This window comes from Pleurodeles waltl, chromosome 2_2 (assembly GCF_031143425.1).
Source record: "Pleurodeles waltl isolate 20211129_DDA chromosome 2_2, aPleWal1.hap1.20221129, whole genome shotgun sequence".
NCBI classification, from domain to species: domain Eukaryota; kingdom Metazoa; phylum Chordata; class Amphibia; order Caudata; family Salamandridae; genus Pleurodeles; species Pleurodeles waltl.
In genome coordinates this window covers 463,679,096-463,706,590 of record NC_090439.1, presented here as the reverse complement: position 1 = coordinate 463,706,590, position 27,495 = coordinate 463,679,096, and the positions used below count along the sequence as shown (strand labels likewise).

At 42.1% G+C, this 27,495-nt stretch overlaps 1 protein-coding gene across 1 annotated transcript in view; it reads left to right on the top strand.

Annotated features, from left to right (window-relative positions):
* Positions 1–21,941, top strand: part of ADGRE1 (adhesion G protein-coupled receptor E1) — a 675,746-nt gene extending 653,805 nt beyond the window's left edge. The window contains exons 24-26 of the mRNA XM_069219187.1: positions 274–442; positions 19,434–19,545; positions 21,730–21,941. Of these exons, the coding sequence (XP_069075288.1) occupies positions 274–442; positions 19,434–19,545; positions 21,730–21,806 (358 nt within the window). The 3' untranslated portion in view covers positions 21,807–21,941. The remainder of the gene's footprint in view (positions 1–273; positions 443–19,433; positions 19,546–21,729) is intronic.
* Positions 21,942–27,495: the final 5,554 nt, after the last annotated feature.

Below are 27,495 nucleotides of genomic sequence, written 5' to 3'. Positions count from 1 at the left end.
GTCGCTTACTTGCATCATCTCCAATTGTTCAGACACATTTTACCTCACCTGGTTGCAGAAGGCAGAATCACAGTTGTCACAGCCCTGACTGGTTCTCACCTGTACATTTGTATTGCATCGTATCTTGAGTTAAGGAGAATTGCTGTGGTCCGGATTAAGACTACATTGGGCCGTGGTGATGCATCTAGAAGCTTTGTTTACAAGAAGGCACTCTATTCTCTCCCTCAGATATAATATTCTACAATTGACAGTCTGCATGCTTTTGTATTTTAGGCTTCTGACCTTTAAAGCTGGCGCTCAGCTCTTCATTTTGGGCTGTACATGGATAATAGGCCTCTTCCAGTTTGGGAGCGCTGCCCTGATCATGGAATACTTATTCACCATTATCAACAGCTTCCAAGGAGCCTTCATCCTGTTGGTTCACTGTATCCTAAACCGCCAGGTAATGTTTCCTCAGAAATATTTGGAAAAATTTCTTTCTAATTATTTTAAATCTCTCCTCATGATTACGTCGTTGTTCAGTACTTAATCTCTTTCTAACCTTAATGATTAATTCCTCCTTTCTCATGTCACTTTTAATTTTTCTATATATTCAGTTCTCCTTTCTATTATGATTTTCCTCCTCCTGACATAGTTACTTCTTCCTCTTCGTCTGATCTCTTTCCTTCTAATATACGGAAGATTGACATACTCACCTGAACTCTTGTAGTAGATAACCTTCTTACAACATGCTAATATCACACCAATAATATTTATTCCACTACTCTCCTGTAATATTGTATTACAAATTAGAACATTAGAATGGTGGGAGCACCATTGGAAACAATGGAATGCTCTGGGCTTTTAATGGCTAGTAAAAGCCTGGAGCCTCAGCATTCAAATGTGAACAAAGGATTTCAGACACCTTGGGCTCCAGTGAGGCCTTTGATTTACTAATTAGAACAATCTGCCCTCTCGGGGAGGAATGTTGTAATAGCCTTACAGCCCTCCATAGCGGGCTGCACTGGCCATTAAAGGTCCATTTCCTTGTAAAAGGTCTTCGCCTTCACCTCTGGCCTTTAATGCTGGAACCAGCCTTTAATGGCTGGAATAGCCCGCTACAGGGCTAAATTGTTCCTGACATTGCAGTGCCACCTATCAGAACCAACATGCAATAAAAAACATCTACATTAGCAGAGAACGACTTAACTGGATGTTTGACGTTTGAGATTGCTTTCTAAATGTCTTTATTTCTCTGACAATTCAGTCGAGTAATACAGAGATACAAATGATGATGAATTTATTCACTGCCCAACAATCAGCCCGTAAGACTGAAAGTCACCCCAATGAAATTTCATAGCAGGCTTTGATAGGGGCCTACATTAAATAGATAAAAATGTTTGGTTGCTGCAACTTATATGTTATATTCATGTATGTATTTCACAGCCTTACATGTAAAAAGTTCTTGTGTCAGAGGATCAAAAGACCAGGGGCCTGATTACGATCTTGGCAGAGAGAATTACTCTGTCCCAAAAGTGACGGATATCCCGGGCACTATTTTACAAGTTCCATAGGATATCATGGAACTTGTAATATGACGGCTGTGATATCCGTCACGTTTGGGACGGAGTAATCCCCTAAATAGAAATAACAGGCATCTTGAAGTAGCTTTGCCTAATAAAGGAATTCATCTTTTGGCCTACTTTCTATATATATTTTCATTTAAAATATCGATGACTATCAGCTTGTCTTCCTGAGTAGTAAAGGGCGTCATATCCTCCTAGGAAAATAAAGAAAGGTGCCCCTATGTCTTACAGACAGTTGTAAACCAGTGTTCAATAAGTAATCCAATGATTTAATAGTGTATCAGGTGGGTCTGAACCTTCCGCGGGCACTGTTGTGCTTGTGTCCTCTCTGCAGAAAACCTCCTAATAAACTTTGCCACATTTACATTTTTCAAGTAAACTTCCTTAAAAGAGACAAAAAAGACAGACATTTCAAATATATTTGAAATAATGTAGTTCTGCTATTGTTGGAGCTGTCACAGATGAGATATCATCCTAAATTCTCACTCTCAGACGCCGACTGAATCTTTGGACTTGATGACGGCGTCAGTAGTTAGGATCAAAAACCACACATCAATAACATAGAACCCAATAAACAATATTAAACAATTCAAATATTGAATAATTCAACACTAAAATATAACTTCAAACTGAATAAAGTTTCAAAGCTTTATTACAATCCCAAAATCACATAAATGGAGTGCAAAACTAAATTATAGACATACATGAAGATCATAGGCTGACAAAAGTGTCTGAAAAGATTCAATCTACTAAACATCTATACTGTTAGACACTCCAAAAGAATAATGTAGATTAGCAACAATATAATATGCACATTATTACCAGACTTCAAAGCAGATGATGATGACATCAGAAAATCATCAAAATGCAGTTTTAATAATCAATTTCAGATTTCGGGTTTCAGAGCTGGCCCATTCCTAACTATAACCAGAATTGTGACTTGCATGTGTGGGAACGGGCTACCACATGCGGGCAAAATAAAAATAAAAGAAGACAAAAATAATTTGGAAAACATCTGACTGGATAGCTAACTATAAAGAAAATATGCTGGTGTAAGCTTCTAACTGAAAAATGGAAATAAGAAACCACATTTAGTTATACCTCTTCTCATGGGACAGCAGTAAGCGTTGATTCGTTGAGCTGAGCATTTACCATCTTCTGAAGTCGGTTGACAGCAGCATCAGGACAGTGCAGAACACGAGCTGCACATAGGACAAATCAGCAGTTCAGTATTAGTTGGCCTTATGAGTACTGTACCACATAAAAGAATAGGGAAGTGAAGACTGTGATGAGAAATCTCATCAGGAAACTGAGAGAATAGCAGAGTGTAAGAGAGCAGACTTAGGAGTTCTGGACAGCATAAAGGCAAGAGTAGAACTGAATTCAAGAAAATTCAGCGGGGGACTGACTTCTGTTCCAAAGTTCTTCACTAACTAAAATAGGCAAAATCCATTTGATTGGTCCATTAGGTGGGCACACACTGGGCGCTGATTTCAGCATCCAATCACTGTAGATGATACCACCAAGTCCTGTTTCTTTATGAAATTCTCTCAACAATAGTCCATTGTTTCTACTATGACTTCATATGGTTCTACTAAAATATTACATTTTCTAATAATCTGCAACTAAGCTTTCCTTTCCCATTGCACACAATAAACTAAGCTAATATTTTTTCACATAAGCTTTATGAATCTTCCTGTGGAACTCAGCAGTTAGAACAAATATTGATACATTAGCTAATCGTGAAACATGATCTTCACCTGGAATACAACAGAACATTCATCAATACTTTTGCAGCCTAGAGAAAATAATTCAGGTCAAAGAGGATTAAGTGAACATGAACTTTTCCATAGCTGCATGCACAAATGGGTCTTAAGGCATAGTCAAGTTCAGAAAGGCTAATGCACCTTAATACAATTAATACATTTACAAAACTATTGTGCACCCATAAATTCAAACTGCATATCCAAAGCAAAATATTTTTATTGAAACATTATTCATGTCATGTCAAGCAATTTTAAACATGTACTTATTTTCTGAACATGCAATTCATAATGAAATCAATGTAAGTGTGTTTAATTAATACTCATGATACATTTTATTTACTACAGTTTTCACTTGAAATAATACCTTCAGTTTAATATTTATTAATAATTCACTCCAGAATAAATGCACAATGTTTCCTTGTTAAATGTGATGTCAGAATACGACCAGTAGGCACAAATGGCTCACAGTAATTCAAACATGCACTTTTTCATTTCTACATTATTTGTCTCGGTTAAGCTTTTAAACTGCAGATTTGTTAGCAGCTATATTGTACTTCTATGCCATTAATTAATTAATAAAATGTGCTCCCTCTCTCACTATTTAGTATGTCCTCCTAACAATATCCACTCATTCCTTTCCACTCCTTTTCGTTTCCCAACTTGCTTGTTCCAAGTTGATTTTCCTGAAATACATGCAAATTTTCAATTTCCCTCACAGCCACCTCTAAGTTTATTCTCAGTCAATAGACACCATGTCTATCCTTCAGGTTAAACAGAACTCACAGGCCCAGGGAGAAGACCTACCTCTCAGGTAACAGATGTTATCTGTCCAGAAATCAGAAATATACATATGTCCACATGTCTACAGGCTATTTAACACGTTACCCCAATCTTACAGACGTTGGCCTTCAGACAGCTGTACCAATGGCTATGTCATATAAAGCTTTATAACTATAGGTGGTAAAATACCTTCTCATGAATCATTGAAAACCATTCATGACACAAGAGCCTGTTACTCAACAGCTACTTAGGCATTATGAGGTGAAAAATTTTAATGTCTTCAAACTAGCATTGCTAGACACCTCACACACGTTCCAAAAGTATGGACTATATATCAAGGGTTGCATTACAGAACCGTGCAAAAGAATGTATTAGCACATTAATGTTTATAAATACAGTAAAGGTAGCCTTGAAGAAAATGTGGGGACAGGTAATGTAATATGAAAAATCACAATGACCAAATTCCATTAGTTTATGGACTACTGAGCCAAAGTTTGGAAACAATTGTAATGTAGCAGAGAAACTGCAAACTACGCCTTTGTACAGTGTGCAAGGAATGATCAGAAAGAGAGAAAATGCTACTAAGGCAAAGAATTGCACTTAATTGGAAATCCACATTATAACATCAAACTTAGAGGCTTTGGGCTAGGACAGATGCACCAATTATGATACAAACCTGTAACAAAGCAGATGATGAATAGTCTCTGTGTGAATCATGAACAAATATCTGTAGTAGCAACTGTTCTCAGTTGTCAATGGAAAATATCAGCGGGATCTATCCCTCAAATATCAGTGTTAAATATAATGTGGAAATATAGTAATGTTCCGAGATACCATTTTGGTGTTTCCTGAAAAAACGCAAATTTTGTTGCCAGATGCCAGCTTTCTATATTGTCTAAATAAACTCATTTCTCACATGCAAATGTTCATACAATTAAAAATAACTTTAAGTCACTTAAATATCAGTCTTTCCTTTTTAGATTTTAATAAATGTATCATTTATTCCACAAACACTGTTCTGTTATTTATGATGTCCCACAAGGAATAAATTTGCTTCATATGCCTGTTTTACATTCAAATTCCAAGGATATTCAGGGATGCCACCTTATGTCAGGATGCTCATCACAAACCTTGAGTGATTACCTTGTGCTAGAGATGGGTTCTATTATGCATGGGAGAGCCCCAATAATGCAATGCATATTGACAAGGTGCCAATGATTGTTAAAATTAAGCCAGACCCTTAATTTGCAAGGTGCAATGTTCATGATATGGCAATAAGGGCTATATTATGTCAGGGCCACCACAATGGCTTGAAAGCCACTATGTTAAAAGGTCTGTCCAGTGACAGAGTGATCCTAATGCCTAGAATACCCACAGTCTGGCAAGAAAGTCCACTTTATGCTTTTGGTGACCATAATACCTAGAAAGTGGTGAACCAGTCTTTAGCTTCCTCTGTCTCTCCATTTCCATATTATCCCAGATGCTATTTCTGTTAGTCTTCTCCTCTTTCTTATATTGCAAGCTTCGCACTGTTCTCCTATCACGTCCTTCCAGTACTTTCTCTTTTCTTTCAATTTCATTTCTGATTTGCCTTTTTATTTCTTAGGCCATTACACGCTTCTCATAGACTGTTACTCAACCCCTTTCCCCTTTGTTTCTACTCTGATGTTTTTCTGTTCTGCTCTAAGTTTTAATTTCACCTTTCCATCATTCTTTTTTCAATTGTTCTTTTCTTTCTGGCAACGCTCTCCCGTGGGAAATTTCCACCTTCGGGAAGCATGATGGTGGCATCAGGGGAAGTAGGCAGTGATCTAGAGGAACGCTGCCTGCTCCCTTTAATGTCTTCCTGAAGAGGATTTTTTTTAAAGCAGCACCAGCCCATTTAACGGCACTGACTGGTTTATCCTAAAAAAAACTTTCCCGTTTGGACATGAAAATACAGGAATGGAAGTCTACTGTCCCTTGCAGGCCTCCATCTTTGCATTTAAAGCCAATCACAGGGGTCACAAATTGCGATCTACCTATTTAAAATCCATAAGTTGCTTTTGACCTCCCTGAGAATGTACAATTTGCTGTGCGACCTATCAGTACATAAGTTGCATGACAAACTGCACCAGGCTGTGGATGCTTCAAGGTCCTACATCATAAGAACCACTAGTCGCTGCTGAGAAATTATGGTGCCACAGTACCCACTAATCTGGGGCAACAGCTCTGACCCCAACTCCAAGGACAAATCTGTAGATAATGTATCTATGGCAGCGGTTCCCCATCTGTGAACTCGGGCACCCTGATACGCCATCAATGCTAGCCAGGGGTGCTGCAAACACAGTCTGGGAGCCACTCTCTTTTTTTATTATGTTTTTTGCTTAACCAATTTTTTGGGGCATTTATAATAGGATAAATAAAACATTGCAATAACTACTCATACTAAAAAGGAAACATGAGGCACACAGCAGCAATGTGGACATTTTAAACACTGACCGAAGATAGAGGCAGACCTGCCAACAGAGAAACTGGGACATTTTATTTTTATGCAGCGTCCCTGCTCCTTTGAGGTGGCCAGCTCCCTTTTTCACAGTTCACTGAGGCTAAACAAACTCATGAATTTCAACCTGCGAAGAGTTCTCATGGTCAATGTCTGAGAGAGAAAGGAACAATATCCATTTACACAAAAAGCACAACTTATTTATTTGTGTGAGACATGTCGCTGGTCTTTCCAAAAATGAAAAAAAACACAGAGCTACAAAAAAAAACAATCAATCGCAGCAGTAGTTTCAATGAAGCACGCCTTAGCCAAGACGAAAATCAATCTCTAATAAGATCATCTCATAACTCTGCTGTCATAAACCATAGTTAAGATTTGCTCCTGAGCTAAAGGCAGCTCAACTATGGTCTGCTGTTGTGCAGGGCCTCTTTAACCACCAGCTGCCTGCAGCACCGAAGCGGCTCCTTCCTCAGAGGCTGAGTTCTCAAAGCTGCCCACTCCACCTGCCATGGATATCCACTGCAGTATTCAAACAATTGTTCCTGTGTGGTTTACAATAGTTTTTTAGGTCTCGGCTAGACAGCGCATGCACTGTCTCTTCAAGACATTTTGGGCCATATTTATACTTTTTGACGCAAAACTGAGCTAACGCAGTTTTGCGTCAAAAAAAATTGCGCCGGCTAACGCCATTCTGAAGCACCATGCGGGCACCGTATTTATTCAATGACGTTAGCCGGCGTTAGCCGCCGGCGCTGCCTGGTGTGCGTGAAAAAAAACGACGTACACCAGGCAGCGCCGGTGTAGGGGGATATGGAGCTTGGGCGCCAAAAAATGGGGCAAGTCAGGCTGAGGCAAATTTTTCGCCTCACGCCGATTTGCGCCATTTTTTTCGACTCCCAACCCCCATTGAAATGACTCCTGTCTTAGCAAAGACAAGAGTCATGCCCCCTTGCCCAATGGCCATGCCCAGGGGACTTATGTCCCCTGGGCATGGTCATTGGGCATAGTGGCATGTAGGGGGGCACAAATCAGGCCCCCCTATGCCACAAAAAAATAAAATAAAAAAACTTACCTGAACTTACCTTAATGTCCCTGGGATGGGTCCCTCCAGCCTTGGGTGTCCTCCTGGGGTGGGCAAGGGTGGCAGGGGGTGTTCCTGGGGGCTTGAGAGGGCACCTCTGGGCTCCTTCCGAGCCCACAGGTCCCTTAACGCCTACCCTGACCAGGCGCTAAAAAACGGCGCAAAAGCGGCCGGACGTCATTTTTTTTGACCCGCCCACTCCAGGGCGTGAATTTTGCCCGGGAGTGTAAATACGGCGCACATGCCTCGGAGTCAATTTTTTAGACGGGAACGCCTACCTTGCATATCATTAACGCAAAGTAGGTGTCCACGCTAAAAAATTACGCAAACTCCATGGACTTTGGCGCTAGACGCGTCTAACGCCAAATTATAAATATGGAGTTAGTTTTGCGTCGGAATTGCGTAAAAAAAAACGACGCAATTCCGGCGCAAACAGAGTATAAATAGGCCCCCTTATTTACACACCGTGGGCTTACGGCCTGCCCATAGCTTACCATTGGGTTACTTGTGTGTCACTCTCATTTCCTTAATTCCCAATTGCCAAAGCCTGCATATCTCATGCCCCTTTCTTGTGCTTGGCCCTCCCACTTCCCTGGAGCAAGGATTAAGTACTTGTGTCCTTCCACTCCTCCCGTTTTGGGGCTATTTTTTATTTGTGTTCAAGCACTCCATACAAGCACTTGTGTATTCATGCAGTCCGCCATATGCTCATCTTTCTTGTCTCTTTTCCCTGCCACCTACCCCACCTTGTCCTTGTTGCTTCTTTTCCCTACCACCCCCACCCCATCTGTTTCTTCTTCACCCCTCCCTCATTCGCATTCGGAATTTTCAACTCTTCCATGACTCGTGAAGATGTTATCCAGAGTTCAGGTCTGTTGTTCCTTTCAACCCCTCAACCCCTCCCAGTAATGTCGGTAAGCACCGTGTATCCTTCGGGGTCACATAAAAGCTTTAATAAAGTTTAGATGTTTGTGCGTTAATTTACTCTTCCTAAAGGCTCGAGCTACTGGCTGAGTTCTGCTCCTGACTTTTTCACTTTACCAAAAAGGCATATGCCTGAGTACATCAGTTCCGTTCCCAAAACGTTATGTAAAAAACACAAAAGTCGACATTTACATTTGGTCTTGGTTTTCTGATAAATAACTCTGTGAATAAACGATGACTGTTAGTTTCTTTCCCACACCTTTTTAATGTGAAGTAGAAACAAATGATCATGGCTTTCGGATGTACCAAACTGGTGTGATTTTGCACTTTCTGGGTGGTGACTGCTTAAAACGAGTGAGTAGGCAGGAACCCTGGTTGTTCTGGTGCCGGAGAGCAGTGTTTGTGGCTATACAGGCCATCTACCGTCTCTGGCATTAGTTGCGTGCAGACTTGGATTTCCCTTCCCCCACCTCTGTGAATGACATTGTATGGAATGAGACAGTTTCTTCCTCTTCTGATGTTTTATTTATGAAAGAAACAGTGTTACTCTGCTCAGACACCATTAACCTCTGGTGTAATAACATTTAAAAACATGTGCAGTGACAATGCCAACAGGCCTAGTTTTGTGGTACAGTTTTTTTGGCATTTTTTTATAGCTCAAGCTCTACCCAAAGGTACTGGAGCACTTTACATGAGCACCAGTTACATTACACAGGGTCACATTCATATTTTTAGGCATGAGGAGATAAAGAGATTTGCCCAGAAACAACAGCTGTTGAGCCGACACTGAGACTTATGCCTGGTTCCCCTGGTCCAAAGTCGGCACCTCTGGCCATAACAGTTGAACATCAAAGATGCTTTCTTTATCCAAGACTGTGTACAGAAGCCATCGGTTGATTTAACGTTTTTGTTATAGGCTGTGTAACAAAAGCAATAGCTGCATGTGTCATGTTAACAGTCATGCAAAGGAACGTAAAAGTACCACAGTGTTTTTCGATGAACATGTGTGTGTGTTTCTGTGTCCGTGTGTTCGCGTGCCTTTGTGTGTGTGTGTGTGTGTGTGTGTGTGTGTGTGTGATGCAAGAGTAAAGGCTGAGCTGGAAACTGAACTTCAAGTTGCAGGCAGGATGTACATGTGAAGTCTACAAGGGCCATAGTTAATTATTGGAGTCCGTCACTACAGGATTTTATATCTCAATATCTACATTCTTGAATGCTTTCCAGCCAACATACGTTTGGTCCGCTCCTCACAATACATGTGAGTGAGGAATCTTTGCAGGTGCACGTAGTCTACCTCCAAAGCTGATGATAACCATCTTTGTTTTTGATTTAATCTTAAAATAATACAAACTAAACAGAACTCTCCTGTCTTTTGTGGGGAAATAATGTGTATCAGAATGAGAGTCATCACATAGGTCGAAAAATGCATTTGAGAAAGTCTATCTTCTTATTATACACCGATAGGAGGTTTGGCATCAGCACAGCTCACACTCTCTTTGGCTTTATTACAAAGTCTTTAAAATTTGATTTTGAGTTCTTGACTGAGAAAGCAAGTGTGTGTCGCCTGCAAGACATTTTGTTAGCATACTGGGGGCTTAGAGACCACCCCTCTTACCATTGGTTGTCTTCATCTTCACTTTATTTTCCTTGCTTCTCTTTGGTTAGTATGTGCCAGCTTCACTTCTTCTTTGTGCAGTTGTCCTTCTGCTGGAGCTTCGCCCAAGTAATGCCTCCTTGTTCAACTGTTTGTCCTTTCAGTGCTCGCGCTTTTAAAGGTACTTTCTTTTTTCATTTATCCCTTCCCCCATCATTGTTACTTGCCTCCCTAGTTGTTGATGCTACCTAATATGTCCAAACCTACACCTGCATTGCTGTTTCTCCTGTCCTTCCTACACTCCTCCCACTGTCCTGTGGCTTGACTCCTCCCACTGTCTTTGGTGTTCCTAGCACCCTCTGCCATCCTACTTGTGTCCCTCGTGTTGCTTACCCCATCCCAAGCTCCTACCCGCTGTCTGTGTTGACCTGCCTCATATAAAAAAAAAGTCCCATTACATGGCCAGTGCTTCCCGTATCATAGAGCTTTTTTATCAACCGGTATATTTTTCATTTTAATTAACCTGCAGCACCCTGATGTGTTGTTGCATGCCTCCTCTAACCCTCCTACCCCATGTTGCATTGAATGTCCCCTGTCCTGCCCCAGAAAAAGCAGAGGCACTGATGCTGTACAGCATGATCGAGAGTAAAAAAGAGTGCTATGATGCAACCAGTGTTAGAGAGATTTTTTTAATTTGACTTCATGGCATGCTGCACAGCAGCTGCACTGCTGTACAAATGGCTCAGAAAAGCATTGGCGAAGCCAATTGATCATGTATAGGCTTGACCTATTGGCTTTGCGAATGTTTGTTTTACCACTTGTTAGTAGAAATGAAACTACTAGGGCATGGTCAATAGTAGAATGCAACTATATGTGTAAGCGACAGCTCTGCCACTACGGCACAAATTTATTGGAAAGTTACACAAGGTGCCGAAACGAGAAGCTGCTTAGGACACTTACAAGGTACACAGTTCTTTGGTTCTTCTTAAAGAGGCCGTGTTTACTCTGAGGTCAGGAGGGAAGCGTGCAAGAAAGGAAAGTGAGAAAGGAAAAAATCGAGCACATCCCCCCCCATTAAACATTTCCCCTTATCAGTAGTGCAATTTAGGCAACCACGGTTTATGACTGCACGCAAGCAGAGAAACACAACTTGGGAACAATAGTTAAAGCATTAATTATACATTGGAACAATACAACATTATCTTGGGAAAGGTTAATTAAATACATTTTTACTTTTGATCTTGCTCCATCTTTCTTGGATTTGATAAAGCATTTTGGATATGCTTCAAGCAAGGTCGACAGGTCTTCTCACCCTAGCAAAGGGGTTGGATAAAATCAACCGTTACAAATCAATCAACATTTAAATTTACAGTCTGACCAATTTGGCCACACAAGAAACACCCAATTTTGAAATAAAGTTAAAGGGTTTTATTACAAACTTATGCTCAAGTTAATATAAATGACCCTCAAAAACAAACTGTAAAGATACAATATAACCAAAGGATGGCCCAAACAACAGAAGAAGTTTAGGTGCGCTAACATCAAGTAAACTAAGCACTCAATAAGGGCAATACAGAATAACAGAATGAGAACTTGATGTTCAGAAAACAAATGCTGACCAACTCTCCTAAACATGAAGACAATCTTTATTTCATCTAGATTAGTTAATCAATCAGGGAAAATCCCTAAAGTTTACAAGTCACTAATTGACATGCTGGTCTACAAAACAAGAGGACAAAAAATAGGAATTGGGAAATTGAAATCTGGGGGGAAAGGAAGTTAACTAAGGTTAGCAAAAATTAAGTAAAAAGGGAAGGTGTCAACATCTCAGAAGCTCGGTCAAGAGTCTTCTCATTGGGTCAAGGGAAAAATCTAAATCTTGTCTCAGCATGAGTTAGAAAGGTGAGTGGCAAGGGCAAAGAGGTCTGAACCTCTCAAAGTCCAAAGAAAGAAGAACTCGAATCCAACTGGAAACAGTAAACTAAAGTTCACAGAGAATAGTGATTTGTCCATTAATGACGCCATATGACTCAAAAGATTTTCATTGTCCAATCATAGCACATCATGCGACATGCATCTGCAACATCAGGAAAAGTTCCAACGTTCCTCATAGGAAGACATTCATCTTTGCTCTCCTGTAGGATTTTGCAGCAACAAATTAATTGGGTCCATCTTCACATTCCTTGCTCTTCGATGCACCAGTTTTAAGACACTCTGTGAATAAAACAATAGCACATCTATTTCCAAACTAACATTTCATGGGAATGACATCTGAAACAAAATGACACATTAGCAAAAGAAAACAGCTTTCTCGTGTTCTGAAAGTTTGAGGCCTAGCATATCAATATGGTTAGCTAAAGCAAAACAGAATTAAAATGGCAAAATGTATTCTTGTTACGCAAAACTCATATAAACTTTATAATTGTAAATTTGTCATTAATAAATCTTGTCAATAATTCATGTTACAGTAAGTTTCAAAGGTAAAATAACTTGTTAATGCATGTCAATAGGTATGATGGGGAACTCAATTTTGCAACATTAGCATACGACATTTATGAAATCTTCATGAGGAACTTTATTATTGTTTCAATGAAAACTATTTCTTAGCATCATTAGGAAACATGAAATCAAAAAGAATGAATATACTCAGATTAAAATGCCTATACCACATCACATTAAACCACTAGTCTACAACGAATGCACCTGAATATGAGCTCTCAGAGCACCACTTTACAGTAAACGTGTTAGCAATTCACACAATATAGGTAACAGCCAAAACTCAGTTGCACCAGAGTCAAACAGTTTATACTCTATTCCTCCATATATTTAGCCAGGAACTGTCTGGCTTTAAGGTTTTATTGTTTTGCAGATATTTAATAGAAATTGGCGTAGGGCAGAGCTGGAAGCCTTTCTCCTGTGCTTTCCTATGCCAATTCAAAAGGATAGAAATGCACCATATTCAATCAATCAATCATAGTATTTATAAAGCGCGCTATGTACCCGTCAGGTATTCACAAGATACAGTGCATTTCTGTCCTTTCCCCCTGCTCTGGAACACAAATTGCTGCTTAGTGCCAACGCAGGCACCCTTGCACCATGGTCTACATATTAGCTGCCATTGGAACTGTAGCCTGGGACAATGATATAGTAAGGCTACTGCAGAAAACCACCAAACAACATCACTACAAAAGGCCACACAAGGGTGCCAGATTACAACAAGTGGGTTGAAATAGGTCTTGTTCCTAGAGAAAGGGATGCACCCGTGCTTTGTCTGAGCCACTGGATATTCTTGAACTTGAACTGAAACTGACACCAGGCCTCATTCTATGAGGACATATTTCACTGTGAGTGGAAACACAACCTCTAAGCTCCATGTAATCTCAGATCTCAGTGAAGACAATATTTGGATGTGATTGGAAATTAAGCTGTTAGAAATTGGATTCTTGGTTGATTGGGGTGTGAACCTTAGTCAAACACCAACGATAGTCCTAGTCAGGTTAAGTGTCAGGCGAACCTTAAATTAACCTTTGCTCACCCTCTGGTAGCTTGGCACAGAGCAGTCAGGCTTAATTTAGAGGGAGTGTGTAAGTATTTGTGCAACACCTCAAACAGTAAAACAGTGAAAACACCACACAAAAAGATACAACACGAAGTCTGATTTTCATTAATAAAACATGACCAAAACAACAAAACTCCAATTAGTAGAACTTGAGATATGATTTTTTCAAGATTAAATTATGAGATTGCATTTACAAGTAAAAATCTCCAACCAGGGATATCTGATCACGCCGGACCAGAACAAAGTCAAATGTTCAGGCCAAATGCAATGGAACGCAGGCTGGCTACTGGGACCCAGTTGAGCCTACTGAGCTAAAGTACCTTAAATCCGGGTTGCAGAGTGAAGCATCAGTTCTGACTCACACAGTAGAGGGAATGCATTGCTTTTCCCCATGCAACAGCAGAAATGTGTTGGTTTCAGTCATCAGAGCTTCCGTTGACCGGGATGTGAGGGCACTGCGCCAAAAATAATGTTACAACTGCAATTTGGTTCTAGATGCATCATTTCTGACCCACGCAATAGAGGTGATGCGTTGTTTTCCTCACGTAGCACCGGTGATGCATCGGTTCAGCTCCCGCAACAGAGGATGCATGGGTTCCTCAGGCCTACTTCCAAAGGTCCAGAACTTGGGTGGCACCACTTGCCAGGGCAGATTCACTGATGGCAGAGTCCAGGTGCGGGAGCAGGATGGTTGGAATTCTTTTATGTCCTTGAGACCTCAGATCAGGAGGTTAGTCATCAGCCCCTTGGAGTCACTCTGGGTTCAAGTGATACAGGTCCAGTCCTCCTCACCCAGGCAAGAGAGAGCAACAGGCAGCAGGACAGAACAGCAAGGCAGGAGTTCAGCAAAGCAGCAGTCCAGCAGAGTGGCAGTCCTTAAGCAGCACAGCAGTTTTTCCTGGTAGAATCTTCACAGGTCCAGAAGTGCACTGATGTTGTGGTGTAAGAGGGACAGTACTTATAACCAGTTTAGCCCACAGAGACATGCCTTTGAAGAGCACAGAGTCCCTGCCCTTCCTGACCTGGCTCCAGGCTCACCACAGGGGGTTATGCAGCCCTTTGTATGCGGACAGGACACAGTCTATTCAGGTGTAATTGAGGCTGTGCCCAATTCCTCCCTCCCACCCTGCCCAGGATGGCCTATCAAGGACAACCAGGTCACACCTAAGCTCCTAGTGTTTGTGGCTGTCTAGGAGGAATATACAAAGCCCAGTTGTCACTTCACCCCAGACATGTGATCAGAGATTGACAGCAGGCACCAAATGGGTAAAGTAAGAAAATGTCAACTTTCTAAAAGTGTTTTTTTTCAGAATTGTAATTTAAAATCCAACTTCACCATAAGTTGTGATTTTAAATTGTGATTCCAGAGACACCAACTTCAAAAGTCTATCTCTTCCAGATTGTGAATTACACTTATAAGATGTAATAAAGTAATCTCAATGTTAGCCTAAAGAGGTGGGCCTTGCAGTAGTGAAAAGCAAGTTCTGGAGTTTTTCACTACCTGGACAAGTAAAACCAAAGAGTACATGTACTACCTTTTACATATATTGCACCCTGCACTCTGACCTGTCCAGAGCCTACCCTAGGGGAGACTTACATGTACGAAAAGGGAGGGTTACTTTGCCAGTAGAGGGCTACTTAGGTGGGTGGCACAGTCAGTGCTGCAGGCCCTCAAGTAATAATTTAGCAGCCTTGCACACCTGCAGTGCATTTTACTATAGACTTATTGATAAATAAATAAATATGCCAATTGGGCACAGTTGAATGTCATCATGTTTTTTAGGAAAAGAGCACTTTAGCACTGGTTAGCAGTGGTAACTTTCACAGAATCATAAGGCCAACTAAATCAAATTCAGCAAAACAAATAGGCAGAAGAAGGCAAAACGTTTGGGGTGGCCTGCAAAAGGGCCATTTCCAACATAAGCATTCTAACATCTCATTGAGGACATCATTCCCACTTTGTATGATTATTTTATTTCCAGACTGGCAAGATCTCTTATTCTAATACAATGTCCGTGTAGGAGGCTGGCCTGGTTTGTAGTGGGTACCTTGGTACTTACACCTTATACCAGGTCCAATTATGCCTTATTAGTGAAGTAGTAGTGTTCTAGCAGCTTAGGCTGATAGAGGTAGCTATAGCAGAGCAGCTTAGGCTGAACTAAGAGACATGCAAAACGCATGCAATAACACTTAGAGTTACACAGTACTTATACACAAGTAAAGACAATACTCAGTGTTACCAAAAATAAAGGTATTTATTTGGGTGACATAGTACCAAAAATATTTTAGAGACAATACTCCTTCTGGAGGTAAGTATTATACACAATATTAGACAAGTAAATACTCATAGAACAATGCCAACAGTAGGAAATCCTATAGAATGCAATGGGAGAAAACACAAATCATATACTAAAAAAGTCGAATGTGAATCACAAATTCCCCCCTAGACAAGTGTAAGTGTGCAGAATCGCTGGGAGAGTAAGAATACAGTATAGGTATGTAAATTACCCCACCCCAGAGCCCAGAAAAGCAGGAGTAAAGTACTGCAAGTTTCCTTAGGAGACACTACACCTTGTTTTGGGGATTTTGCAGCAGCCAACCAAGTCTGCAAAGAACAACTGCTGGATTACTGGACCTGGAGACCTGCAAAGGAAGGGAACCAAGTCCAGAAGTCGAAAGAAGTTCCAGGAAGAACAGGAGCCCCTGCCAACCCAGAAGAGGGTGCAAAAGAAGATTCCCCGGTTAGTAGAACACTGCAGAAATGCACCCTAGGAAGATGCCAGTGGGTTCCTGCATGATGCAAAAGATGTCCCACGGCGTGAAGATCGTTGCAGATGAGATTTCGTTTTGGAAGGCGCCAACAAGTCTTGGCTACAACAAAAGTGAATTTTTCATTAAAATGGCGCTGTATGGACCCAGGGGGGATCTGGGGGCCTCAACTCTGTGTGAGGAGGAAGAGGGGGCTCTCAGCACTTCAGATAGCCCCTCAGGATGCCAGTAAGCATCCCCAGAAGCTGCAGGATCCGGGTTCAAAGGAGGTGCAAAATGCAGTTAATTCAGCATAATAAAAGAAGGTCCCACGCCGCCGGAGAACAACTCAGCGAGTTGAGCATCACAGGGTGGAGTGCTGGGGACCTGGGCCAGGGTGTGCCAGGGTGTGCATGAAGGAATTTTGCAAAAAGTGCACAGAGGCCACAGGAGGCAAAAAAGACACAGTAAACAGGGGTGCGGTCGTTCTTGGGGAAGGTAAGGTCTTACCTCCTCCAAATTGCGTCAGCAGGACCTCAGGACAGTCTATGTCGATGATGTCCACCCTCTGTGTCCTTAGGAGCACGCTCGTCACTGTGAGAGGAGTCCCAGGGTACCAGTCATCGTCTTGGAAGGTGCCTGCTTGGAGCAGGGGAGTGACTCTGTCACTCCACAGCAGATTTCTTCAGTCCTTCTGGTGCAGGATGAAGACAAGGAGTCCCAAGAGCGTGCACACTGTGGAAACTGTTGCAGTTGCTGACTTGGAGCTGAGGTTGCTGAAGAAAAGTGCCTCATGTAGACACTTTGTTGATGTTACAGCGTTTCTTGAAGCAGGCTGCGGTTGATCCAAGGTCAGGAGAATCTGAAGTTGTTGCAGAGGATTCCTGAAGAAAACTTGCAAGCAGAATCTGAAGAGAACCCACAGGAGTGACCCTAAATAGACCTGAGGAGGGGATTGGCTACCTTATCAGTTATGGACCTATCAGGAGGGGTCTCTGACGTCACCTGCTGGCAAATTGCGTCAGCAGGACCTCAGGACAGTCTATATCGATGATGTCCACCCTCTGTGTCCTTAGAAGCACGCTCGTCACTGTGAGAGGAGTCCCACGGTACCGGTCGTCATCTTGGAAGGTGCCTGCTTGGAGCAGGGGAGTGACTCCGTCACTCCATAGGAGATTTCTTCGGTCCTTCTGGTGCAGGATGAAGACAAGGAGTACCAAGAGCGTGCACACTGTTGAAACTGTTGCAGTTGCTGACTTGGAGCTGAGGTTGCTGAAGAAAAGTGTCTCATGTAGACACTTTGTTGCAGTTACAACGTTTCTTGGAGCAGGCTGCGGTTGATCCGAGGTCAGGAGAGTCTGAAGTTGTTGCAGAGGATTCCTGAAGGAACTTGCAAGCAGAATCTGAAGAGAACCCACAGGAGATACCCTAAATAGCCCTGAGGAGGGGATTGGCTACCTTATCAGGTATGGACCTATCAGGAGGGGTCTCTGACGTCACCTACTGGCACTGTGCACTCAAAGCACTCCAGAGTGCCCGCACACTTGCAGAGCAAGATGGCTGAAGTCTGGGACACACTGGAGAAGCTCTGGGCACCACCCCTGGGGTGGTGATGGAGCAGAGGGAGTGGGCAATCCCCTTTCCTTTATCCAGTTTCCCGTCAGAGCAGGAGAGAAGGGGTCCCTGAACCGATGTAGACTGGTTTATGCAAGGAGGGCACCATCTGTGCCCTTCAAAGCATTTCCAGAGGCTGGGGGAGGTTACCCTTCCCCAGCCTGTAACACCTATTTCCAAAGGGAGAGGGTGTAACACCATGCTCTCAGAGGAAATGTTTTGTTCTGCCTTCCTGGGACTGGGCTTCCAAAGACCCCAGGAAGGCAGAACCCTGTCTGTGAGGTGGCAGCAGCTGTAGCTGCAGTGCAAGCCTCAGAGAGCTGGTTTGGCAGTACTGGGGGTCCATGGTGGAGCCCCCAGGATGCATGGAATTGGCTCCCCAATACCAGATTTGGAATGGCGGGGACAATTCCATGATCTTAGACATGTTACATGGCCATATTCAGAGTTGTGAAGCTACATATAGGTATTGACTTATGTGTAGTGCACGTGTGTAATGGTGTTCCCGCACTCACAATGTCGGGGAAATGGCCCTGAACTATGTGGGGGCACCTTTGCTAGTGCAAGGGTGCCCTCACACTTAGTAACTTTGCACCTAACCTTCAGCAAGTGAAGGTTAGACGTATAGGCGACTTATAAGTTACTTAAGTGCAGTGAAAATGGCTGTGTGCACTATTTCACGCAGGCTGCAATGGCAGTCCTGTGAAAGGGTTTGTCTGAGCTCCTAATGGGTGGCAAAAGAATTGCTGCAGCCCATATGGATCTCCTGGAACCCCAATGCCCTGGGTACCTAGATATCATAGACCAGGGACTTATGAGGGGGATCCAGCATGCCAATTGAAATTGGTAAGTAACTGGCCTACAGTGACAAATTGTAAAGCAGAGAGAGCATAAGCACTGAGGTTCTGAGGAGCAGAGCCTCAGTGACACAGTTAGGCACTATACAGGCATACACATTAGGCCACAAACTATGAGCACGGGGGTCCTGGCTAGCAGGATTCCAGTGAGACAGGCAATACACACTGACATAGGTTTTTATCTATGAGCACTGGGGTCCTGGCTAGCAGGATCCCAGTGACACAGTAAAAACACACTGACACACACTCACAAACAGGCCAAAAGTGGGGGGTAACCATGCTAGAAAGAGGCTACTTTCTCACAGTCCGTCTCTCTTTAGAAAAGTGCTGAGCATGTTCTGGATCTATCTTTACAATTGGTGTGAAGTGTTCTCCTTGTCCTTTATTGTGAAGTGTTCTCCCTGATCTTTATTTTTACGTTTCCCATGCTGCTCCTGATTTTTTTCCTCTATCTTTTTAGGTGAGAGAGGAGTACTTGAGATGGTTTAGACGAATGCACAAGCCCAGTACGGAATCGCAGTCTTCCGGTATTACCATGTCTACTGCGGCTGTCCCCTTGAAATCAATGAAAGGTGCTAGTTAATGTCCAGCTTGCATAAGTCATGTAACTATTCACCAACACTTGGAATGGGAACAGACTGCCTTTTTATAGCACGTTTAGAATGTGGTGCTTAGATTTTTGTTTTAAAGGACGTTCCTTTCAGTATTTGAGAAAGTGCTTCTCAGAAAGAAAGGCTCCCAGTATTAATGTACACTATAATTTGTATGGGTGTTTAGAGACGTTTGTGACTGAGGCAGATGTGGCCCTTCCAAGGCCTTTGTTACCAGTGACCTGATATTTTGTGATATGTGCATTCATTGCTGTTACTACCAATACTGGAATTAGGAGCTTTGTGATTTTTATTCCACCTAGTAAATACGGAGCCCTCATTAAGCATTTCACTGTTAATTACTATGGCCCTCACCGACCGCCAGGCCTATAGTGGCACTAGTACCGCCAACAGGCTGGCGGTACTAGTCACTGTATTTTGACAAACACTGCCGGGACCGGCGGTATACCGCCATGGCGGTCCTGGCGGTCGTAATCCGCCAATGGCAGTGCTGCAAGCGGTGCTGCCCTGGGGATTTTGACTCCCCTTACCTCCAGCCTGTCCATGGTGGTAGACACCACCATGGACAGGCTGGTGGTAAGGGGACTCGGGGTGCTCATGGGGGCCCCTGCACTGCCCATGCACTTGGCATGGGCAGTGTAGTGGGGCCCCAGGCATAGCCCCATTGCGCATTTCACTGCCCGCAATTTTGGGCAGTGAAATGCGCGACTTGTGATACTGCACCCGCTGCACATCAGCATTGCCGTCGGCTCTATTACAAGCCGGCAGCAATGTTGAGGTGACTTTTCCACTGGGCCAGCGACGGTAACACTGTTACCGTCTGCTGGCCCAGCGGAAAAGTCGAAATAGGGAGCCAGGAATACCGCCAGCACTGGCAGTATTTTGGCACCCGCTGCCTCGGTGGTCTTCTAAGAAGACTGCTGAGGTTGTAATGAGGGTCTATGTGTGCAGTAACTCAGGTTACTGCATATGTTACAACTACGTGTTTGGCACAGAACACCACACTCCTGAGGTTTTCCTTTAAAAAAATGTCAACAGGACAAACCCACCAAAATTTATTGGGTGGAAAATCCCCGAAAATGATCACAACATGTAGGTTTCAGTGCATTGTTCACCAAAATCTGCATGTTATTCCCCCTTTTTGTGGGGCAAACTCTCAATTAGGAGTTGTTTATTATACCTGACCTAGTGGTAGCTGTTCCAAGCATTATAGGGTCTGACAAATATCAGTCCAAACACCAGGCTACTCATAATGAGGCCTTAAGTGTGATAAAGATTTAATGCCTGTTAAATTTTGGTAGGTTTAACATGCTGGACTTTAAAAGAAAAGGGCTGGGAAATACCAAGACTCACAGATTCTGGTGAGTAAGCCCCAGAATTCTTCTGTTATGCCCCATTTCATGGGCAAAACTTGTACTAGGTGTCAATTACTACACCCAGTAAATTTCAAACACCTCAGATTTTATCAGATGCGAACCGGGTGAACTGTAATGACATCCTTAGTATCGAGATGAACAGAAAGACATTGGTCATCAAATGGGGATGAGGTTGAGCAAGTGCCTATATTCATGAAGTTTATTTTCTATTTGCATGGCTGAGGCTAAACTGTCCATAATCGCTACTATTTTGGCAACAGCTGAATAAAGAGTGAAGTGCCCTTCCTATTTGCTTGACCGCTGGTCAAACAGAACATAATGTCAGCTGCCACAGGCCAGATAAATAGTAAAGCTTTTTTGCTATTTGCATGTCTGTTAGCCAAATAGTACACAATCTCCACTATTTAGCCAGAGGACAAATACATATTGATGCTTGCATGGTATTTGCATGGCTGCCAGCCAAACAGTGCAGAATCTCTACTATTTAGTCAGTGTCAGGGTAAATAGAGATGTTTTCTTGTTATTAGCACAGCTGCAGGCCAAACAGAGCAACATCTCTACTGTTTAGCCAGCTGCCAGGTAAATAGTGACGTTTCTCTTCTATTTGCAAGAGAGGTATTGAGAGTGGAAGGTGGCATCCAGAATCATTTTTTTTCAATGGAGGAAATGATTAGAAGAAATGGATGTCCTGTTATTGACATTAGAGGTGATGGAATGATGATAAATAAGAAACATTCTATTTTTAACTCATGTTTGGTTCTTTTTTCAGATGGAAACACCCTCACAACCGGGCATTCCGTTGTCACCCAAACTACTGCTTCAAGCAATGCTGTCACATGGAATTGAATAACTTCCCTGTAACACCATCAAATTCTCATTCCTGTTACAGCACCAAGAAAATGTAGACTGTAACAGGGTGCAATTGCTATAAAGAGCTATTTACATTTAATTTCTGCAAGGAATTACTGATGGGTATTAAACTCTGACTTTAACAGTATTTTTGAGAGACATTTCCTATTCCCTAACCCTATTTCCTACTTTCTCAGGAAGTTTACAATGTTTATTATCATCAGTAAGTGCTCTTAGTCTCAGGTTGTTTTACAGTTTCAATGTCTCTATATATTTATTAGCACTGTCACTCTAATTCAGCTTTCTCATATCTTACTGGCTTCTTCACAGTGGTCTTGCTCTCCAACATTTCCTTTATACTTCCCTTTTGATGAGTCCCTAATATCAGTATCAGGGCTTATTTAATTCCTTTACTGATTGTTTCTGCTCTGTTGAAGGTGGTTCCTCACATTTACTGCCATTTTGGTAAAGAATGTCCTTACAGTATTATCAAGAACAAATCCTATTCCAAGACACTTTTTTTCCTAACCAACACCTCATGATTGTGCTTGTATTCATGATCACATTTGTTTACCTGGAGTATTTAAATGCCTCTCTCCTCTCTCACAATGCTCTTACAGACCTTGCAGATCTAAGTCCACTATGATGCATGGAATGCCACGACTGATAAGATTCAATTTAGGGTTCCTCTACAGTGCCCATATCTACCTTTCAAGGAAACTGGGCCTGTGAATTGTTAGTAAGGACCAGCATCAAGAGCTAACAGCGCTAATTTTGCACTAAATTGTGTACATTCTTTAAATTACTCTTCAGCATCCAAGCAACCATAAGAAGCATGCCAATTAATGAGAATACTGCAAAGATGCTAGTTGCACAATGGTAAGTGTGAACCTGAGATAAACAACATTGAGCCAAACAAATCCCTTTATAGTATCCCACACCCTTGCTGTCAAAGTACCTGATGAGTATTGCAAGGTATGCATTCTACAAAGGTCAGTAAGGGTGTGTAGGTGATGAAGTCCTGAAGCATGTCAGCAATGGGAGGGAGAGACACTGGAAAGTGAGCATGCAATACCTGCACTCTCAAGCACTTGAACTGACAAGGGTAAACAGGATTTGATATACTTTTCCACTAGTTATGGTTAAGACAAGTTCCAATCCCAAAGAAGCTTTAACTGATGTGCTTCCACCAAAATTGTACCCCCGGCTTGCATAACTTTTATTACAAGCAAAACATTTTATACGTTTTATTTTTTTCCAAGAATACCAAAATGTAAAATTGTTCTCGTCCTTCACTTAACGTTTTAATTTACATTTAATTATTTTATATTAAAAACCATAACTTACATTAGATTGTTTTTAGCATGCAAAATGGCAAAATTGTTATGGTTTTCATTAACTAAAACAATAAACTAAATCCGAATCACTCTAGGTTGTCATGCATCTGTGTTGTGATTCACAGTTGAGGGGATCTAGGTCTCATTGCATAAATCTCACATAAACCTGTCATACATTCACACCACATGTAATGTATGACAGTGAAAGTCACAACATGGGGGAAGACGCTTATGTGCTAAAATAACCATTTGTTCTGCAAATACACTGTTCGTCTGCGTTTATTTTCTTGTACATCCAGTTTGTCTGAGCTTTGAGTGGAAGTCATGAAAACTATCCACGTGCAACATGTAGAGTGAAAGGTGCACGTCATGAAACTATATCACAGTAGGTTTGGCTGCCCAATGTGTTGTTGCTTATATTTAAGTATTTTTTTAATCGTTCATTTTTTGTTAGCTGCCTATGTGAGAAACCTGCATTCTTCTGTTAGGCAAGGAACCCGTTGTAATGGCTGGCAGGCCTTCTGCGTCATAACAGTGTTTGAGATGTTGTTATTAATGTTTTCCTTCCAGCAGTTTTTACATATGATCCATACATATTTCATTCAGCCGTGTTGAGTAGGGCCATTGTCGGCAACATTTTCTTCACCTAGTTTTTAAGAAACCCTCCCTACGAGTGCAATCAGTGCGTTATATTCATTTTACGTATCTGCAATTGTTTACATAAATAAATCGATAACACCAAGACAGTGGCTCCCATTACTTGTTATATCTAGTCAATACAAAAAAAGTGTTTCTGTAAACGTTTTTATCTGGGTTTTCGTGAGTACCTGGACCTGCCTTTCTATCCCGTATCATTTTTGGCTCGCACGCAGTCAATTTACTCTGTCGTTCATTCTATCAAAAAGTACAGGAGTCTGTTGGCATCATTACATCGTTTTTCCAGTGATACCCAAACGAATATTAATGGTAATCCAGTAATTCTTTAACTATAAAGTTTGACTCTCAGCTGGTCTCCTTCCCTTAAAAAAACAGCTCATCCAGTCCAGACCACGGACATGTGTGACTGCCCCTCTCGTGCATGGGTAGCATAAGAATGGTCCTGGTAACAAGTTATTGAATGTCCAAGATTGTACATCCACAGAGAATCCCCAATAGGGCCAAAAAGACCTGCATGATTTCCTCCTTCCTCAGCAAGACCCCAGCCACCATATGTCCAATCACACAGCAGCTTTACGCCGCGCGTTCTATCTGTGACGTCAATAATTCATCCATGTCAGGCTTAAGTTACATGAGCAGTGGCTCCTTCCAAGCATACACCAGCAATGGCATTCCAACGATGATGAATGCTTCTCCCTGGCTCATCCTGCATAAGCCAAATAAGCAGGATATATAAGTCAAAGACGTCCACCAGCGCCACACAGAATCTCAGCCCCTTCCGGGCCAAGAGAGAGTGTCTTCATGTACACGACACACTATGAAATAGTCTGGGCCACAACCTAAAGAAAAGGTGAGGTGTGTGATACGCAAGGAAGGGCCAGGCAAGTTGCCCTGGCAGAAAGAGCTATCCAAAGCAGGGGCAAACTGCAGCAGGGCACTGTAACATCGCCAGATGACCCATCTCTGAAAAAGTGAATTGGCAGCTATTAGTGGGAACATGAGGCAGGCCCAATATTGGCCCAAGGTCTCCACTATCCCAAAGCTATCACATGGCTAATCACTGTTTGGAACAACAAAACAGTGTCCCTAAGCAAAACCTGGGAATAGTTCTTGCTGTCACTCTAACTCCACCCTACGACTAATCCACATACATGTTTGGGGCAGCCATTAACTAGATCTGCAGCCCTCGTGCAGTGCTGGTGCCACCAGAAAATCTTCTTTCGTTTTCAGTTGAATCCGAACAACGGGACTGAGATGATGGGGGGACTAGAAATTGGTAGGGGGTCATAGTTTCCTTAAAACTTCCACCCACCCTAAAGGACAGGTCACAAGTTATAAAAGAGGTAGATTTTATGTGACAAAATTAGGTGTTTAAGTTAGACTGACCCACCAGGGACCTCTTTCAATTGGCAACAGATGTCAGTGCTCTTAGCACTCAATGTGCTCTTCATTAAGTTTAAGGGATTCCCGTTTCAAAACATCTGAAAACCAAGTTTAAATATCAAGTTTGTGAGGATCAGTAGCACCTGACTGCAAATTGCTACTCCCTAATTGCACCGTGCTTATTTTGTTCGTTTGTACATAAGTTGGTTGCAACCTAAGCTTCTTGAATGTTTTCCATTTACAGAGGAGACAATTCTGTCAACATGTTGTTGTCAAGGCAGGGTCTTAATAAAACATAAAATAAAAGGCAGCTGGATAGCTGAACTTGTGGTCGCCATCTTTTCATTTTAATTTTTGATGTTGGTTATGCTATTGCAAAGGAAGTGTGTCATTCAATTATTTTTTGTTACTTTAAAAAATGATTATGTGCGCTGGTCTATCGAGCTATGACTGCAGGTCACATGTCTTTTAAGCATCCCATGCTCAATACTGCATTCTCAAAAATATATATATTTGTGATTCTCTTCTGTATTAATCGGAGACAACTGCACAATTGTACATTTGAATCAAACCATGCTTACAATGATACTATGCATGTATCTTATGAACTACATGTACTGACTTCAGAGAACCCATTTCCTTGCTGATTTTCATGCTAGGCTTTGTTTTTTTGAATGGTTGCCAGGTAAATAAGGAATTTTCCCTACTATTTACCTGGCTGCTGCCTCGCTATCTACTACTGGGCCGACGGGTTGCAAATAGCAGGGAAACTTCACCATTTTACCTAGCTTCTAGCTAAATAGTAGAGATTCATAATTGTTTGGCTGGCAGCAAATAACAAGGAAACTTCACTGGGAATCCGGCTGCTGGCAAAATAGTAGTGATTATGTACAATTAGTCTCTGCCATGCAAATAGCAAATAATCTATATTAATCACCTGACTAGTAGCAGGACTGATGTACTATTTTGCTGGTGACCTTGCAAATCAATCACTCAATCAGGATTTATAAAGCATGGCTAATCACTCAATAGCATATCCAGGCCAGGAGCTTATTCGAACAGCCAGGTCTTGAGGGCCATTTGGAATGCTAGAAGTGAGGTGATGGTCCGGAGGTGTATGGGGAGGATGTACCAGGTTTTAGCTGCGATGTGATAGAAAGAGTGTTCTCCACTTCTGCATCGGTAGATGCAGGGAGTATGTGTAAGTAAAAGGGAAACAGACCGTGGTCTTTTCAACGGTTGGAGGAAGTTCAGTCGGTGATTAATATATGCAGTTCCTTGGTTATGTAGAGCCTTGGGTACCTGGGTCCGCAGCTTGAATTGGTATTTCTTCTGTATGGGGAGCCATTGGAGTCACCTGAGGTGGGGTGTGATGTGGGTTAGTCAGGGAAGGCCAAGGGTGAGTCTGGCTGCAGCGTTCTGTATCAGGGCCTGTGCCATGGTGCATCCTGTGTGGTGTGGTAGCCACTTGAAGATCTTATTTAGCATGCACAAAGTGAGGAAGCAAGCGGAGGAGACAGCGTTGATCTGTGATTTCATGGTGAGCTTGTTGTCAATGAAGATTCCGAGTTTTCTGGCATGGTCGAAGGAAGTTTGTGCGGGTCCTAGGTCTGATGGCCACCAGGAGTCATTTCATGTGTTGCTGCTATTGCCAAAGATCAGTACTTCCGTCTTGTCTGTGTTCAGCTGCAGGCAGTTGTTCTTCATCCAGTCAGTCATGCATCTGTGGAAGTTAATTCTGGTGGTAGCAAATACATTTCATCATGTACCCATCTGCTGGCTAAATAGCAGAAATTACGTCCTATTTGGCAAGTGCCCTTACTAATACTAAAAAGAATTCACTATAGTTACTAACTAAATAGTAGGCAATTTGTATTATTATACCTTATACAGATTTCAACAGACATGTTCCACCAGATAGAATTGGAAACAATGAATAAACACGATGGCCATTATCTGCTTATGCAAATTAGGGTCCACTCACAAAAGTAGTTGAAATTGCACAATTTGTAAATGGAGTAGCACTTTACAAACTAACTCAGGCATTATTGGGATAGTACACAAAATAGTGAATTGCAGAGGGTTGCAGATGACCAGCCAAATTAATATTCTTTATGCAGGTGGCAATTTGCTGTCCTCTGTAATTAGCTGTAATCACAGGGATGGTGGCCTGCTACGGACAGCAAACCATCATCCCTATGACTACATTCCAAAAAGGAAAGCCTTTTTTTAGAAACAGACCAAATTCTTTTAGGGAACCAGTGCTGCTTTTAAAAAAGGTTTCCATTTTGGAAAACTTCTGGTGGAGA